General features: G+C 38.6%; 1 protein-coding gene across 1 annotated transcript in view; it reads right to left on the bottom strand.

The window, feature by feature from the left end:
* OTOGL (otogelin like) overlaps positions 1 to 18,935 on the bottom strand; it is a 95,648-nt gene that overhangs the window by 20,055 nt on the left and 56,658 nt on the right. The window contains exons 31-42 of the mRNA XM_067468495.1: positions 15,017 to 15,134; positions 13,998 to 14,077; positions 10,765 to 13,313; positions 10,157 to 10,334; positions 9,045 to 9,187; positions 8,564 to 8,587; positions 8,363 to 8,455; positions 7,390 to 7,579; positions 6,744 to 6,958; positions 4,275 to 4,416; positions 2,214 to 2,399; positions 701 to 913 (exon numbers count right to left, since the gene is read on the bottom strand). Of these exons, the coding sequence (XP_067324596.1) occupies positions 701 to 913; positions 2,214 to 2,399; positions 4,275 to 4,416; positions 6,744 to 6,958; positions 7,390 to 7,579; positions 8,363 to 8,455; positions 8,564 to 8,587; positions 9,045 to 9,187; positions 10,157 to 10,334; positions 10,765 to 13,313; positions 13,998 to 14,077; positions 15,017 to 15,134 (4,131 nt within the window). The remainder of the gene's footprint in view (positions 1 to 700; positions 914 to 2,213; positions 2,400 to 4,274; positions 4,417 to 6,743; positions 6,959 to 7,389; positions 7,580 to 8,362; positions 8,456 to 8,563; positions 8,588 to 9,044; positions 9,188 to 10,156; positions 10,335 to 10,764; positions 13,314 to 13,997; positions 14,078 to 15,016; positions 15,135 to 18,935) is intronic.

Raw genomic sequence — 18,935 nt, 5'->3', positions numbered from 1 at the left:
TGTGGATGTACTGCAGAATCATAAACATGCTTAGGAAATACAATGCTTAGGAAAGCTTCCTCCTTTGCTGGAAACTCAGTGCACAGCTAGAAAGCCAAAGCTGTTCACTTTTTTTTTTTCTGGAATGCTTTGTGATAATTTCTTCTCCTTCCTCTTCCCTTTCCCTCCTTCCAAACATACTTGTTTGTTTTCATCCTCACTTTCACCTTACAACACCATTTTGAGATAGGTCAGGCTAAGAGAAAGTATTTCGTGTAGCATGAACTAGTGAATGTCATGGCACTATGAGAACCCAAACCTTTACCTCCCAAATCCAATTTAATCTCTGCACATTCTATTTTAAGCATTCTACAGAATTTGGTAAAGAGTCCTAGCAGGTTTTGATCAGTCTATTTATGTCCTTCATTTTACAATTGTGTTAAGACCTAGTTATACCTTGCTCTATGAACAAGTATGATCAGACTGGTTTTGGATTTTGCACTTCCTTCAACAACCATTGTTCTCCTCAATCTTGAATGAGTGGAGTCTTTTCTTAGCTCATCAAGAGTTTCCTGCCCTTTCTAAAGCTTCAGAAATGAATTTACCCATGAAAAATTCCTTTTCCTTTAACATAAGCAACATGTCAAGTAGTTTAGCTTTCACTGCATTCTGCACAGAGATCAATTCTGGAAGGTTATACCAGCTCATAAATATTACCTACCACAGATTTTCTTTGGACAGCAAGCTCCTTCTTCAATAATATTAATAATCACTTCTCCCTCCCGCTGACATATTGGGGATGGCTCTTTTTTGCATTCAGGCTCTATAGAAATTATGCTCCCATTCTCCAAACATTTATACATGCAGCATCCTTTATTGGAGCCGTTCCAAACCTCTCCAGCTGAGTGTGGATGCCCATCATTATCAGTACAGGCTATGGATGCAAAACACAATGACATCCCATCAATACTCACGAGAAAAAAAAATGATATAAAGATAATTTTCATGTAATACATATCTGTTTCAAAATGTCATAAAACTTCCACATGAAGTTTCCAGTCAAAGGCTTTGCATTTTTCCTATATTGAAGGGGAATTTTGTATTTGACATTTGTCCTAAATGTGACAACCTGTTTTGCAGACTAGAGGTGGTTAATAGTTTATCATTTGTCAAATCACCCATTTGATCTGCAGTGTAATAAAATGAATCAATAGCTTTATATTCATGTGAAAATTAAGAAGGATCATACTGAATTAATTCCCTCTAGTCCACTACATTTCTGGTATTCAGAAGAATACTGCCACTAAGAAAGACGCAGGGAAATTTTGACCTTCCATATGTTTTTAATTTGAATTCAAAGAAGTCTCGGCCAGCAAGGGTAAAGGATAATGGAAGTTGTAAGCCAACAAGGTTAAAGTAAAGGTAAAGATTTTCCCCTGACATTAAATCCAGTCATGTCCGACTCTGGGGGTTGGTGCTCATCTTCATTTCTAAGCCGAAAGCCGGCATTGTCCATAGACACTTCCAAGGTCATGTGGCCAGTATGACTGCACAGAGCACTGTTACCTTCCCACCAGAGCAGTACCTATTGATCTACTCACATTTGCATGTTTTCAAACTGCTTGTCTGGCAGAAGCTGGGGCTAACAGCAGGAGCTCACACCGCCCCCTGGATTTGAACCTGTGACCTTTCAGTTAGCAAGATTAGCAGCTCAGCGGTTTAACCCACTGCGCCACCGGGGGCTCCACCAATAAGGTTAGCGTTACTCTAAAATATACCTCTGTGACAGACAGATTACTAAAACAGAATTAGATTTCTAATAAAACATACTCAACATTTGTCAATGCAACAAACAATAGGAAAGGAAACATGAGAATTGGGAAGCCTGTACTGACAATAACTGCTCCCTAAGCAACAAAAAGACTGCAGAAATAATAACACTTTGTAGTCTTCAGTGTCCTTCATTCAGTCTTCTTTTAATACATTAATAATGTTTCAACTGTTACTGATACTTACGTGGAATAAATTAGCATAGGCTGTAATTTTAATCTCAGAGCCGAAAATATACTCATCACAGTGAATACAAAAACTGGAGATATACTGAACTGTTAAGTTCACACTATTTGGAAAAAAGAAGACAGAGATAGAAACCATGCCTCTGTCCCACAAGAAAAATAAGCATGCTTGGGCTTTACAGGGGAAAATTTTGCTTACATAACTATAGATTTACTCACCACATTTTTCTTCTGGAATGCAGAGGTCAGAGGCTGTTCTATGAAGAATGGTCCCATTTTTGCAAACACAGTCTTCTCTTAAATAGGAGCATGGCGATTCTTCATAAAACCACTTATTTAGACATGTTTTGGCAGCACAGGGTTGCACACAAGGCTGGTATTCTTTCCCCTCAGGACAACTGAGTGCTAAATATCATACATGTAGAGGAACATAAGCAATGATAGCAGCAGGAAGCAAGTCACAGGTAACACAGCACTCACCTTTTGAAAGCTACTGATTTCCTAAAGTTCTGAGATGTTGCTCTAAAGTTATGAAGCATGAGGACCGTGAAAGTCTGAGAAAGTCAGTGCTGGCAAAATTATTTTGTGTATGCACGGTTATATTCTAAAGAAAGATTCTGCATTGCGAAGTATACATTCAATGCAGTCCCTTCAGTTCAGTGGTTCCCAAACTTTTTTTGACCAGAGACCACTTTGACCAGGGATCACTCTCCAACATTAGTACCAAAAGGGTTACAAATCCATTTTTGTCAACTTTAGATTTGATTATTTGGGGCGCTGATTCAGAAAATTGCATTGGACATACCACATCAGCTCTAGTTTCTGACACAGAACATATGCCACCCAGTAGTCACCATCTGCTTGTCCACAGAAAGCCATATTTAATAATCTAGAGGTGATGTGGTCTATCCAATGCAATTTCCTGAATCAGTACCCTAAATAACCCCAAGAACAGGCCTAAAAATGAAGACACTAAGGTGCCCCCACTTCCAGGCACCACTTGAAAAGTCTCCACTCAGGGTAAAGGGGGAGGAGAAGCATGAGTTAGGAGGCTTGTTTTCACACCTTTCGTGAGTAGTCCTCTCCCGACATCCCCATTGCCTCAGTACTATAAGAGGGTTTCACAAGACCAGTCACACTTGTTGCAACAATGTAGTAATGGTGAGACTGCAGACCATATTTTTATTATTGGGGCCAACTAATGGTTCACGGATCAGAGGTTGGGAACCACTGCTTTAGTTGTTTGATCTGACTTGTCAGGAATAAACTACATGTTACCATACATGCAACATGTATATTACAGCTATATTTTTACATAATTGCAGGTGGAAAATTACTTTTCTGATTTATTATCACTGATGTATTCTGAAATGTGGTGAACCTTACAAGCACAATATGTATGTAGAAAGATCTCCAATTGTTCAATGTAGTTTACTCTCAAGTAAGAGTCCACAGATAGCAGACGACTTTTACTTTCTTAGAAGATTAAACAGTAATAGCCACCTTATTATTTTGTAGTGTTCTGTCACTGAGACACTTCTGACTCATAAGACCTGAGAAGGGTCAACTATGACAACAGCATCCCAGTATTGTCCGATCATTTGCAGGAGACTCAATCCCATTACCCTATTCTTAGAAGGTTTGAGCTTCCTGCATACCACACCATTTTCCCATTTCTGGGAACATATAACAGAGATAAGAACCATACTCATTGTAGCATATGGTCACTTTATCCTTTTGCTTTCTTGCAAAACTGAATCACAACCATTTTTCTCCCTCAAGAGCTGCTAAGGTTCCAATTTTCTAGCTTTGTGAAGCTTCAGATAATCTCAGCTAAGCTTTAACTTTGGACATTTTTCCTAAAGCAGAGGAGTTTTTAAAAATAATTTACTCCATCTATTTATCTATTTGTAATATGTTAATACTCATACAAGTGTACGCCAGCAGTGGTAAGCATTGCTATTCCTCATAATTAAAAGAATCTTAGTTTGTACCCAATTTTGTTCTGACAACAAGGAATACAGAATAGTATTAAATGCTATTAATTAGACATGAACACAAATAGTACAAAGGTCCAAAGCAAGAAAATCTGTCATGTTTTAGTTAGCACTGAATAAAACTTCATCACTCATTCACACATTTTAACTAGGTACCACTATAAATTTCAAAAAAGTGAGGTTTTTAAATGGGTCTGCCTTTTCCTAACCCTTTAACATACTATATCAATCACATTGGGGGGAAAAGAAAATTCATGCCCAGAGAAAACAGCACCACACTTACAACAGTAATCTGGTGTTCTCCATTTAATGCAAATATTATGTTTGTTACACAATGCTACATATGCAGAAAGTGCATCACATTCATAATTCCAAAAGTAGGTATTGTTGATCCACATTTTCTCACAGAAGTCTTGTGGTGAAACCTAGATTATATTAAATGCACAGACAAACATAAATATATCTGTTAACATCTCATTATATAGGTTTTCTTCAACATTCACTACAAAAAATTACAACAAAAATCAAACAAAGGTAAAGAGATAAACAGATTATAAATACCAGAATCACTCCCCCCCCCCCCACCCCAAAATGGTCACTGGCCATGCAAACTATTCTGGGATTTGTAATCCAAAAGAGTAAAATTACAAAGCTCTCCTACCAAGTTCTTCATTTTACTGTAAATGTCTCAATATTTATTTTAATTAATTTTCATTGTTGTCTATTGTTTTGAAGAATGTTATCTTTCAGCCAGTGAATAGCTTTAAAAAAAGCTATTGGCATTGTCTTTTGAAATATTTCTTGATATATTTTTTTTGGTCTCACTCTAGATTGTTTTCTGATCCCTGATCACTTAGGTTTAGTAGTGCAAACCTGCTCTTTATGTGGTCTATAAATTCTGCAGGATTTTTACTTAGATTATCTTTTGGAAAATCAGGTTGAATACCTGTAACTATAGTTTTTAGAGTTATCCTCTGTGAAGTCACACATAAGGGAGTCTTTCCATCTGTGCAGACTATTTTAATTAAATTCTAGAGCTATTTTCATTCCAAATTCCACAGAGCCCTTTAACCATGGAGTAATCAGGTTAAAGTCCACACACACCACAGAAAGCATGTGCTTTTAAGGGAGGGGGAGGGTGTCCACATGCATTCCCGGAACCTTCTGGGAGGACAGGGAGACACACCCACTCCCCAAACCCCCTTAAAAAGGAGGGGGTGTAAAATAACTTACCTGGCCACTATTCCCCTTTCTCCAGAGCTCTCCTGTCATGTAGATATAATGTGCCAGGAGAAAGGGGTCAGGAGCAATTTTATCCTCCCCCCTTCTCCTGGCATGTCATTTCTACATGACAGGACAGCTCCGGAGAAGGGAGAATGGTGGCTGGGTAAGTTGTTTTACACACCCTCCCCCCATTTTTAAGTGGTTTTGGGGAAGGGGTTAGAGCCCTCTCAGGTATTCTGGGCTGATTCGTACAGTCCCCTCAGAAGTCCCAGAACTTTCAAGAGGGCAGTCCAAACAGCAGCCATACTGGATTCAATGCAGGTCTTTCAGGAAGATATGAGTATTTCCAGTATCAAATTACTTTGGCACAAAGCAGGATCTTCCTACTCTGTGCTGAAATCATTTGCTTTTATGTGGGGAGCTCACACTTTTGAGGGGCTGTCTGGATGTGCCCTATGTTCAATGTCCACCAGCAAGGCCAACAACCAAGAATGTAAAACAGGGGAGGTGAGGGGAGGTGGGTATGTTGAGAGGACCACTCAAAGAACCACAGTTACAGGAAAACAACCTGCTTTTCTTTCTTGGTGCTTTCTTGTCTCTGGGATATTGCTAAAAAGACACACCTGGTGACTATGCTCACAGTGGCTGAAATACAGCCAACAAAAACACAGTAGAGCCCTTGGCCTGAATACCGAGTGGTCAAGCCCAAGTATCTGCTTGACAGATCAATTCTTCCTTGCTGATGTAGTTATTACTCCCTGAAGAGAGGTGACCACAACATCTCTTGGAGTGCAACACAATAGATGACTCTTCTGGGGGTGTAGGGTCTTAATGGTGTTTAGTCTTTGGACAGTATTTTTCTGAGCTTCCCTAACATACACAGAGCCCTTCACTACATTAAGGTATGCATTCAAAAATACTGTTTTTTCTGTATATTTTTAAAAGCATAACCACCTTTTCCCATAAAAATTTAGTATTTTGTTTCTATTTATAAAGGTATACTTTTCTTGCTTTCATTCAGTCCATAACAAGATGCCACTCCGAATAATTACACAGCCAAACAAACAAAAATGTTTCATGTCGTCTTAGTTTTTAGGCCTGTTCGTGGCATTATTTGAGACACTGATTCAGAAAATCACATTGGATAAATTGTATCAGCTCTAGTTTCTTGGATATGGTTATCATTATTTTTTAAGGGCAAGTAGATAAAGATTGGTATATGGCATATGTTCTGTATCTCAAAAATCTAGAGTTAGTATGGAAAAACTAGTGCCATTTTTGGAATCAGTAGGTCAGACATACTCAGAAACAGGTCTAACATTTGAAGCACCAAAAAGTGTGTGTCAGTGATATAAGTAATCACCCTAGTGTAGATTTCTCTGAAGTGGTCAAACTGATAACTGGAACTATAACACATGTATACAAAAGTTGTTAACATATTCAATCCAGTATTACTGCACCCTAAATTTTAAGCATTGATATTCTAGATATAAACTTGTTTGGTTGTTTTGTGGTTTTTTGTACTTACCTTTTTGTGACAAGGAGCAAAAACCCATCTGTTTAAGAGTTCCATACAATATGTACAATTATCTTCTGTACAATTTCTTATAAGTCTTCTTGTCGTTACATCAATGGATTTCTCAATTTGCCAACTCTTTATGAAAGCCTCAATTTGTTCCATATTCGTGATCACTGTTCTGTTCTGCATTTTCAAATCATCAACTGGATCCCCATTACAGACACCTTGAATGCCAACAAATAATTAGAAGGCATTACATATGCTAGGCTCCTTCTACACTGCCATATAATCCAGGTTTTGTGTGTGTGTATATGTATGTGTGTGTGTGTGTGTGTGCGTGTATATATATTTGTGTATATGTGTATATGTATGTTTGTGTTTATATGTGGTTTTGCGTATGTGTTGTAATTTTTTTTTGCTTTTAAAGTATCTTCTGCTGTGTTTTTCAGTGTTTTTATGAGTCATGGTCACTCATTGGCCTGAGGTGTATTGTGTCCAAATTTGGTGTCATTGCGTCCAGTGGTTTTTGAGTTATGCTAATCCCACAAGCGGACATTACATTTTTTATTTATATAGATTTAGACACTCTTTTTCCAAAATAGGATGTTTATAGAGTGATAACTATTATAATTATAGCAATAACTATTAATCTTACCACAGAGTCCTTCTGCTTTGGTAGATATATTCGAGTGAAAGCCATACTGGATATCTATAATGCCAGTAACATGGGCCCATTTAATGTTGATGCCAGCTGGTGTATTGATTACATACATAGCACCTGTGTCTTGAATACATAAGCCATTTTTCGAGAAGGGCAAAGACTGGATCATTGCATCCATAACAACCTAAAATAAAGGTGGTTTTTTTTAAAAAAAAAAACATATATTAGTTTTGATATCATGCACGAGGACCAGAAGTGATAGTGTTCCTCTTTAGGAACTCTTTCTAACATATTAAATGACAAAGAAAGGACTGCTTTTTAAAAAACAAAGTAGCATATTGCTTTCTCTTTCCCAAGTTCTATTATCAAAAATAAAGTAACTTGTAGGACAGTCTCCTTTGCTGAGCAGCTGGCTTATATTCAAAGGTTATATTCAAGGTGAAATATGGTTGGCACAAAAACTAAAGTAGCAAAATTTAAATACCTAGGTCCAATATTGAGGACCAATAAACAACAATAAGCAACAATAAATATGGCTTGAATTCAAATGTTAGAACTGTCCTATTGCTGTACTTCTCTAATGGCTGTTAGTAATACAAATCATCAAGTTTACATAGCAATGGCTTGTATCCATCAGAGTCCTCCCACAATCAAAGCTGGGGACAACTGATTTGCCTTTTTGCTCCAGTAAAAGATTGCATGCACATTCATACACCCAAAGAGTTAAAATGTTACAACTAGTGCTATTTTTATGTAAGTATTTTTGGAGCAGAAAGCTCAACATTGTTCATCTCCCCATTTCCGGCTCCTTTGATAAATCAATGTGCGATAAAAGGAATCTTCCTTCAAATTAATTAAGGCAGATTTCTCAATCCCAGAAGATTTCAGAGTTATTTGTTTATGTCTCCAATTTCATTTTTAGTAAAAAACATTCTACAGCTAATCTTTTTTTTAACTTGCAACTCACCTTTCTGGCTAAACGATTGATAAGTACTGTATATAACGGCGTTGTTACGTTAAGTTTCTTAAAACAGAGACCTGAAGCACTTCCAGGCAGTGCCTTGAATGAAAAAAACAGAAAACATTTTTGGAATGATCATATATAGTCACCATAAATTGTATTGTATGTTTAAAGTTATATTAAAATCATTATTGGAAACATACTCACAAGCTTTCTTATTGAATTTGCACTCTGAAAAATAGTTGTAAACGTGGGTTAGAATTCCAGTTGCAAACAATGGCGTAATTCCAGAAATACTATAAATACTGCTACTTATAATTCAATATAAGGGCTTTTGCACAAGTAACCTTAATTAATGAATGTAAATAAATATTGCTGCAAAACAGATGACTTCACTGATTGTACTAAAAACTCTCCAGCTGTATGCATTCTTGGAATCAGCCCCATATTTTGTACTTATTTCATGAGATTGTATAAATACTCAACATTAATTGTACAATTTGCATTTTCAGTACAGAAGCTTTGCTCTTTGATCTACTCATAGAAATTCCACATTTATAAATTCCACATCAATTGTAAAACATAATTGAGGCATTTTATTTTATTATCAACACTGAAATAGTAACTATAAAGTTACTAACTTAATCTAAAACACATAATGTTGTATAATACCACACAAGTTTCCTACCTGATTAGTAGGACACTTTTCAATATGAGCCACAATAATTTCCGTAGGTAATTTGACCAAAATGTAGGAGGCTGCTTTATATAGTGCAAGGTTATTTCCATCAAATGTAATAATGCTCAATTCAGAAAGGACAGAACACTGACCTAGGAAAGAGCTGATAGTTAATGACATCATCATTAAACCTAACAATGCAGGTGTCTGTATTAAATTCAGGATCCATTATATTAGTAATAAGTCTTAGTCACGATATATTATGCATAAAGGTAAAGGTAAAGTAAAGGTTTCCCCTTGACATTAAGTCTAATGGTGTCTGACTTTGAAGGGTAGTGCTCATCTCTATTTCTAAGCTGAAGAGCCGGCAACGTTGTCCATAGATGCCTCCAAGGTAATGTGGCCAACATGACTGCATAAAGCGCCATTACCTTCCTGAAGAAGTGGTACCCTTTGGTCTACTCACATTTGCATGTTTTCGAATTGCTAGATTGGCAGAAGCTGGGCCTAACACTTTCAGTCAGCTAGTTCAGCAACTCAGTGGTTTAACCCACTGTGCCACCAGGGGACCCTAATAATAATAATAATAATAATAATTATTATTATTATTATTATTATTATTATCATGCTTAATTCTTATATTAAAATATGAACATTTCACTGAACAGAAAATAATAAAGAACACTTTCAAGCAGCAAAACATAGTTACATTAACTATGCAATCTTATGCCGATTCAAAACAGAACTAAGTCCCTATTTTTTCAATGAGAATTATTCCCAAGAAAGCTTACATGGATTTGAAGTTACTTGTAAAAAAGAAATGGGTAGCAGTAATGATGATGGTTCTACATGTTGAACAGACATGAATGGTCATCTCAGGGTTCACTTTTCCCTGTAGTGGCATACTTGTATCTGCTATTCACAAATTCCAATTCCAGATCAGAGAACTGTGATGCAGATTACTACCAATACTATTGTTTCTGATCAATCCCTGGAGTTGATACCTGTCTTTGCCCCTGACTATATGGGTTTCTTATACTCCCATCATTCCAAATTATAATCAGTTGTTAATATATATATCATAATTTTCAGACTTTTATGCCATCTATGCAAAGACTTACAAGGACATTCCCATTCTGGACAGCAGCTGTCACTGTTAATTTGAACTGGCATCCCTCGAAAACCACAGTTTGGTTTCTCCACATTTCTATGACAGTTCCTTGAAAGGTTGTACAGCATCCATCCCATATTAATGCACACATACTGAGAACACTGGTCTACTGGATCGAGATACCGTGGCTGTTCCATGGCAAAGAGAAAAGCTGGTGTTATTAAAATCATTATTTTATTTTTGGAGCAAAGTTTCTCCGTTACTACAGGTGGAGTGTGACTACTGTAGTAGGAATGAGTGTGCTAGTAAATCTGATATAGATAATTAAAGTGATTAAAGTGTAAGCAGATAGCTTTAATAAAAATAATAATAAATAACATAATTTGTCCCAGTGAGGATTATTAAGTACACAAAGTACACAAGAGTGCAGATATGCAGGAATTATTTAGGAGGAACTGGACACTGAAGCAAATGAATTTCAAAATGTATATAGACAGAGATGTTTAAAGTAGTAATAAACACAAACAGGGAAAATGCCAGAATAGAACTTTTGAATAAAATTAGGATACAAATTAGAATAAACAGCAAAATAAATAAGTAGGCAAAAACTGCTCTTACCGTGCATTCTGGATATGTTGCAGACATAAAGGAATGAACCATTGTGCCAAAGGAGGCAAATTCTGCACTCTCTGTTGTCATTACTCCCATTTCCACCTGTGATGTTTGTGTTCCCAGAGACAATGAAGTAGAGTGTGATGAATCTGTTATTGTGACATTTGGTATGCTAGTGATCCTTATTTGCTGTGGTTTAGTCACACTGTAGTAAGGTCTAACTGATTTTGGTGGAGGAATTCTAGACCAATCGGAAATGGTTATATCTGTCACATCTGAGAGAGAGACTGTTTTCACAGACACAGTGCTGCCTTCACCTATAGATGGAGTCACCTGAATTGGGAGTAACGATGGTTCTTCTGTGCTTGCACTTTCCTGTAATTTTGAGGTTTGATTATGTGCTAGAGCATGCATAGTTTCCATAGCAGAAGTTGCATTTTGAAGTTCAGAGGTCTGTGCCATACTCAGTTCTACCCCACCTGAGGTAGTCACTACTTCCATTTTAATGGGCGTTGTTCTGAAGGTTTCTGTGGAAGGTCTAGATGTAATCAAAGTAACATTTGGAACATACATAGTTGTTTGAAAGGTAGCAGGAATTGGGACTGATACAATATCTGTGTGGACTTTGGAACTGGCAGAAGAAAATTCAGTAACTTGTGGAGCTTTGGGAGGCCCTGTTGTGCCCACAGAAGAAAGCAGTAAACTAACAGAGGGGCTAAGTGAATACTTTTCAGTAACAGCCTCCAGAATTGATGTAATATTTGAACTTGAACCCACCGTTAATGCTGGCTGTGTTGCTTGCTCGGTAAATTGAGTACTGAATGTACTTTGTAATGAAGTCAATGTTCTATGATCCACTGGAGTAGTCATCGAACTTGTAGCTACCCAAGATGGCATAATTACATCTGAGACCTCCAAAGGAGTTAAAGATGTAGCATGTATTGTGGAAATATCCACACTTGATGCCAACAAAGAATCCGCTGAAGGCAATGCTGCAAGATATGAATCTGGGCTGCTTGAGGTAACTTTTTCACCAAGTGATACCACTGGCATCTGTATGTGAGTAGTAGTTGGTATCAGACTAGGAGTGGTACCAGTTTGGGGAATTACTGATGAGTGTTCAGAATGAGACGCTGAAACAGAGATCTGAGGAACAGAAGACTGTGTTAACACTGGGAATGAAACCAATGGACTTGTAAAAGATGACATTCCTGGAAACTCTGCAGAAGCAGTAAATGCATCTACACTGTGAACTAAAGATGAAGTTTTTAATTCTGTGTTTGGGACAAGCATATCCATACTGGCTGTTGAAGTTGTTTGTACTATATCGTGTGGCATCTTTATAGGTGAAAATGAAGTATTACTAGGCAAAGTCCTGGTCCCAACAAATTCCAATGAGCTCAAAGAAGTAGTTGGCACTGGAGATGAATCTGTATGCAGTGCGTGTTTACTTTCTTTAGAAACTATACTTGACAAAAATGGTTTGGAAGCTTGAGGAACGCTTGGAAGAGAACCTGCTGAAGGTCCGATATGAAAACTTTTTGAAGCAATGGTAACGTCCCCAGTTGCTTTAGATCTCTGAGATGTAATTGGAGGCCGCACTAATGTAGACATTGCATGTGTGACATTCAAACCCAATGAAGATAGTATTGTTGTAGGTCTTTGAGTAGCAATTGAAGGTGATATTCCACTATGTATATCTGAAGTTATAGAAAAATGTTTGGTAGTTAAGGGAACTTTAGTGGTTAGAAGTGTTTTTGATGTTTTAATTTTTGTCTTTAATTCAGGTTGGATTGTCATTACATATGAAGCTGAGGTGCTATGCATAGACTTTGTAGCTACAGTAGGACTAGAAGTAAAAAAGGGAACTAGAGACATGGTTGTGGGTGATGGAGATAAATAAGACTTACTTTTTGAAATCACAGTAAATGCATGTGTTAGTGGTGATTGTGTAAACAACATGGGGCTTGGAAGAGATTGTTGTTCCGTTAATAAGGATCGAGTTGCAGCACCAATTGACACTTGAGAAAGACTTCTGGTTGTTAAGGTGCTTTTAGGTATTTCAGTAGGGGCAAAACCTTGCTCAACAGTTAATGTAGATAACATGGCAGAAGTGGCTGTGGATCCTAATGGTTTTGTGGATGTGGTTGTTAGAAGAAAGGTTGTCAATGGTGTCATAGCTGTAGTTTCAGAGGGCAATGGCATAACAAAAGTGGGACTTGTACTGTAGGATGTTGTTTTTAGAGTAGCTGTTGAGATTCTTGAACTAATTGGGAGGGTTGTTGGAGATGAGGATCCAAATAATGCAGATGGTGTACTGAAGCTATCAAATAAAGTTGTACTTGCATGAGATGTTGCTGTTGAATAAAAACCTAGAAGCATTTGTTCTTTAGTCCTTATTTTCTTAGTTGTGGTTTTGGTGGTCAGGTTAAATGTTACCCCTCCAGTAACAAATAGTGGAGGCACTTGAGAAAATGTTTCTATTGTGTCTACTAGTTGAGTACTTAGTAAGGTAGGCTTTGTCCCTGATGATTCTGTAGATTTCACAGGTATGCCTGCAAAAAAAAAAAAGGAATTTATAACAACAGTAGCAACAGCACCAGCAACAATTCATAGTGGTTTCTTCCAGTCTGGAAGTGGGGTGCTCATTTTCAGTGTTGTAGACAATCAGTCACACACTTTTGCAGGATACTCCATCCTGCTTTCTTTTTCTCTCCATACCTGTCTTCATCTATGCTAATTCCACTGTCTTGCCTAATTCTCCATGTCTTCATGCCCCATCCTGCCCAACTCCAACTTCCATGTGCTGTAGGCAGCAAGTCTCTGCACTCTCTTTCTAGCCCATGGAAAGTCATGTAGGGAAGTTGGGATACAAATAAGATAAGAACCCCTCTCTTTAGGTTTCTACTCTTCATGCACAATTTATAGCCCCTTTCCTGCTTGGTCCAAAGCCAACATTATAGGCAAACACCCAGCTGAGTTCACTCATCCATGACTTCTGCACAGAATTGGAAATAGCAGGAGCATCCACTCCTCTCCCCAAATATTCACTAGGATCCATCCACACTCTTGCCTTTACTAACTAGAAGGAATGTGTAAAACTACAGTGTGCATATGCAAATACAGCACCTTTTATTAAAAGAAGCCAACATATGCCTCTAACATGGAATGATATTGTTGATAGCCAATGCATACAATATTACTGTGGTAATCTAGGAAGTATATATAGGGAAACTTACAGTCTTCTGGATAAACACATTTAATTGTGACTTCATCAAGAATCATATCTTTAGGGCAATATGGTAAGCATCCTTCAACGCTGCAAATAAAAAAGTCCAGAATGGAAATACACAATAATTATCTTTACTACTTAAAAAATCTGATGTTTCCATGGCTGTAAACAACATAGAATTCTAATTGCAGCTGGGATTTACATGAGATGTGGCCATCTTTGATACTTACATTTCATTCTTTGAAACTTTTTTACACAACAGTGTATTTCCCAAATATCACATACACTTGAGAAAATGTAAACCAATGTATCTTATGCGCACCCCTTCACTGCATCTGTGCTGTTACAAGGATGCAGCGGAGCCTTTTATATGGGTTGTTGTAGGTTTTTCGGGCTATGTGGCCATGTTCTAAAAGCATTCTCTCATGATGTTTCACCTGCATCTATGGCAGGCATCCTCAGAGGTTGTGAGATCACAACCTCTGAGGATGCCTGCCATAGATGCAGGTGAAACGTCAGGACAGAATGCTTCTAGAGCATGGCCATATAGCACAAAAAACTTACAACAACCCAGTGATTCCAGCCATGGAAGCCTTCAACAAGCGTTTTATATGTTTGAGCCTATGTTTTCTACGGTTGTTTCCCACCAGCCGTTATGTGTGGCGCTTATAGGAACTGAAGCCAAGGTATCCCTACCCTAGCTCTACACAATGGAAGCCTATTTCCATTACAGGAATTATAAACCATGTTGTATAAACTATAAATTATAGTTTATATTTTAAATTGTAAACTATGTTTATAATAAAAATGCCATTAGGTATCTCCATAATATTAATGGAAATAATAATAATAATAATAATAATAATAAAGCTTTATTTGCATCCTTCCACCATCTCCCCGAAGGGACTCAGGACAGCTCACTCAATAGTGCAGAACACACAATAGTGTGGAACACACAAAATACAATAGGTACACGTAAATTAAGAGCTTACTACATTAGTATACAAAACAACAAATTCTACTCACGGTGGAAGAAATGTACACGCTATTCCTTCAGGATCACTGCAGGTTTTAACACAAGGACTTGTGCAAGGCTCATATCTCCATTCACACATCCTCCTATAAGGCACTGCTGCACGCAGTTCTATGAAACATCAAAAATATATATTTAAAATGATGCTGTTAATGGACTTCCGGTAGGGGAAGCATGGCCGACGCCACGGTTTAGCTGAGCTCCGACAGGCAGCTCGGCCAGCCGACCTTGCCAAAAACGCTAAGGAGGTGGGAACCCTCCCCACGAGGATTGGAGGTCAGCGTGGTGCCAACCAACCAAAGGGACAAACCTCGCCGGTGGGACATCTCCCAACAGCAGGGGGGTGAAACATGGACGGGGGAGAAGCCCGGTGGACGCGAGCGTGGCAAGGTGCACCTGAAAAGAGGAGGTGAGGACGCCGTCCCCTATTTTAGCCTATAAAGAAGAGGGATAGAAAAGAAAACAACCCAGAAGTAAGAGGGTTAAGCGACAGAAGAGGATCAAAAAAAAAAAAAAGGAAAAAGACTAGAAAGGGAAAAAGTGGTCGGGCTCCTTTAAGAACTAAGGGAAAGTAAAGGAGGGAGCGAAGAAGTCGCGCAGAGGGCGTGGACATCAGCGCCGGACGCGACTGAGAATAATAATAATTACCTGCCGCTAATAACAATAATTGCCAAAAAATAAGAGGAGATTTCCAAGCCGCTACCCACTCTTGACGAGCCGGACTAGCATGAGATGAGATGAGAGACACATGATTGCGGAATACAAAGAGCCAGAGGCCTCCAGTCCCAAGCCGCGAGGAGGAGGAGGATACAAAGAGCCAGAGCCCTCTAGTTCCAAGCCGAGAGGAGGAGGCGGAGCGAAAGGGGAGAGCTCAGTGGATCTAGCCCCCCCGATCTCCGCAACCGCGCGGCGGACACTCAGGGAGAGCTGGGGTGGATGACTTGGATGAAGGAGACCAAGAGAAGGGGTGAAGAGGTGAGGTGGCTGCGCGGATCCGGAGCGGAGAACGGAGAGTGGTGGGGAGAGGAGAAGGAGAAGGAGAGGGAGGAAGTAGAGAGATGAGACGGGAGAGACACAGAATGTGACGGGAAGACGAGAAGGAGCAACGTAGGACGTAACGTAAGGCGTGACGTAAGACGCAAGAAGCTAGACGCGACGGACTACATGGTAAACCGGTAAACTACAATACACACAACACAGCACAGCGCGAGAAAGGAAAGGGAAAAGAGAGGAGAAGGGGAAGAAAGAACTGAAAGAGGAGGAACTGTGAAACTACAAGCCTTAGAACTACAAGTAGAGGAAAAAAGAGAAGAGAATTGCCAGAGAAGAAATCAAGGTGACGGGAAAGGACAACCCCACTCCTCTTTCCCTTACCCTTACCCTTACCACCTCATAGAAGACCCTATAACCCGCCCCTGTTAACCTTCCCTCCCTAACCTTACTACCCAAACTCGCGCAAGCCTTTATACAGAACCTGGAAGTGGACATTGCTAGAAGCTCAAAAATTAGAGACTAGAAGCAAGGGTAACACGGGACAAGACTGAAATATAACAAAGACTGCCTGAAAAGGCCAAATATCTTGGCATTCATTACCCCCTCCCCCACCCCACCCCCCATCCACCCCCTTCAATCCCCTTCCTTGCCTCTGTCTCTCTTTCTCTCTCTTTTTTTTCTTTCTTCTTTTTTCTCTTTTTCTGGGAGGGTGGGGGGAGGGAGGATATTTATCAAAAGATACGTGTACATAGCAATAGGATTGAATGTACATAGTAATATATCTGAATGTAAAGGAAAAAGGTTTATAGAAACGCCCAAGTAAATAGCGATTGAGTAAAGACAGCTTCTGAAAGATAACAGAGAAAAGAGGATAGAAATCAATGAAGAGATGGCGACGCCGAAAATAAAAATAGATAAAGACAAAGACAAAGAAAAAAAATTACAAACCAGAAAGGACTCACTAACAAAAGATCCTGCAATAAAAGAATCCGTTCCAGAAGAGAATGTAGAGAAGAAAGAAGAATTTACTATGAAGGACCTAATGAGAGAAATATTGAAACTGCAATCGGACGTGCAAAGACTTGAAGGAAAACACGACAAACAATATAACAACATCAGGAAAGAAATGGAGGAGATGAGAAAGGAAATTAAGGAAGAAGTGCAGATAGCAATGAAGGAGGAAATAAGAACTATCCACAAAGAAATAGAAGACATGAAAGAAGAAAGGAAAGAAGACTTAAAGGAAAACAAAACAGTTAAAAGCCACCAAAAAGAACTGGAAAAGGCGATGCATACGATGGAAAGGAAAATGGAAGTACTACAAACGCAGCAAGAAAATCTAGAGGCAAAGGAAAAAGAGTTCCAGCTTAGATTTAGAAACATACAAGAGGGGGAAAAGGAAAACATCAAAGAAATAACTGCAAATATAGTGGCACAGATGCTCCAACTTAGTCAGGAAGACATAGAAGACAACATAGACAGAGTCTTCCGAATCCAATCAGAATACGCCAAAAAACATAATGTACCTAGAGACGTGGTAGTTTGCTTTGGGAAAAAATCCATGAGAGACGAAATATTGAAAGAAAATGCCAAAAAGCCCACCTATTATAACGGAAACAAGATCGTAATCCTAAAAGAGCACCCAAAATCAGTCCTGGAAAGAAGACGAAAGTATTTTTACCTCACTGACGAGCTAAAGAGAAAAAAATGTAAGATTCAAATGGGAGAGAAGAGAGGGGATAATGGTAACATGGGAGGGCGATAAGCACTGGCTAACATCAGAAATAAAGGCTAAAAGATTCTATGATAAATACTTGTGTAAGGAAGATAAAGGACAGAGGAAAGACGAGAGTGAAGAAGACATGGAGCAACAGGAAACCCAAGAGACCAGACAAGAGAGACTAAGAAAAAGACCAAGAGAGCTATCCCCCAAAAACTACAGGAGCTTTACAAATTCAGCAGCGGCGAATGGGAAAGACGACGCCGGAATAGGGAAAACAAATGGCACAGAACATTAAGATATATTCAAACAATGTAAACGGTTTAAATAACCCCCACAAAAGGACAAAAATTTGGCACCAGATTAATAAAGGACAATATGACATAATAATGCTTCAAGAAACTCATATATGCCATAGGCATGTCGCCCATTTAACCCAAAAGAAACTGGGGAAAATGTATTATGCCTCGGGAGGGGAAAAAAAGAGGGGGGTAGTAATGTACATAAAGGAAAAGATACCATCCAAACAAGTATTCAAAGATCAAGAGGGAAGGATGCAGGGTATCATTATAGAATTTGATACAAGGAAAGTGTTATTATGCAATATCTACGCCCCGAACGGTGCTAAAACAAAATTTATCGACTCCCTATATAAGAAAATCTTAGCCCAAGAATACGATGACCTAATTATTATGGGAGACTTTAACGGGGTTGTTAACAGCAAAATAGACAAAATTGCGGGAAAGAAAAAAAAGGGGGAAAATTACCAGTCGGGGGAACTCCCAAAAGAATTTAATAAGATGAGAGAAAACTTAGGACTACAGGACATTTGGAGATTTCTCCACAAGAATGAGCGGGACTTTACATTCTATTCAGCCCGCCATAGCTCGTGGTCACGCATAGATATGGTGTGGGGCTCAGAAAAAATAATAGAAAAAACGGTAAAGGCCAGAATATTAACAAGAACTAACTCTGACCATGCCCCGGTGGAATTAATCATGGAAAAGACAGATAACATAGCAAGAATAAGGACATGGAGACTAGATGAACAACTGATAAGAAGCCAAAAAGATCAGGAAATAAATAAAAAAATCTTAGAAGAATTCTTTAAACTTAACACGGAAAAAGATACATCCATAGATATCATCTGGGACACATCTAAGGCGTATATCAGAGGCCACCTCATTCAGCAAAAAGCT

Source organism: Anolis sagrei, chromosome 5 (assembly GCF_037176765.1).
Source record: "Anolis sagrei isolate rAnoSag1 chromosome 5, rAnoSag1.mat, whole genome shotgun sequence".
In the NCBI taxonomy this organism is placed as follows: Eukaryota; Metazoa; Chordata; class Lepidosauria; order Squamata; family Dactyloidae; genus Anolis; species Anolis sagrei.
The sequence above is the reverse complement of the archived record's forward strand: the minus strand, read 5'-3'. Positions and strand labels throughout refer to the sequence as shown.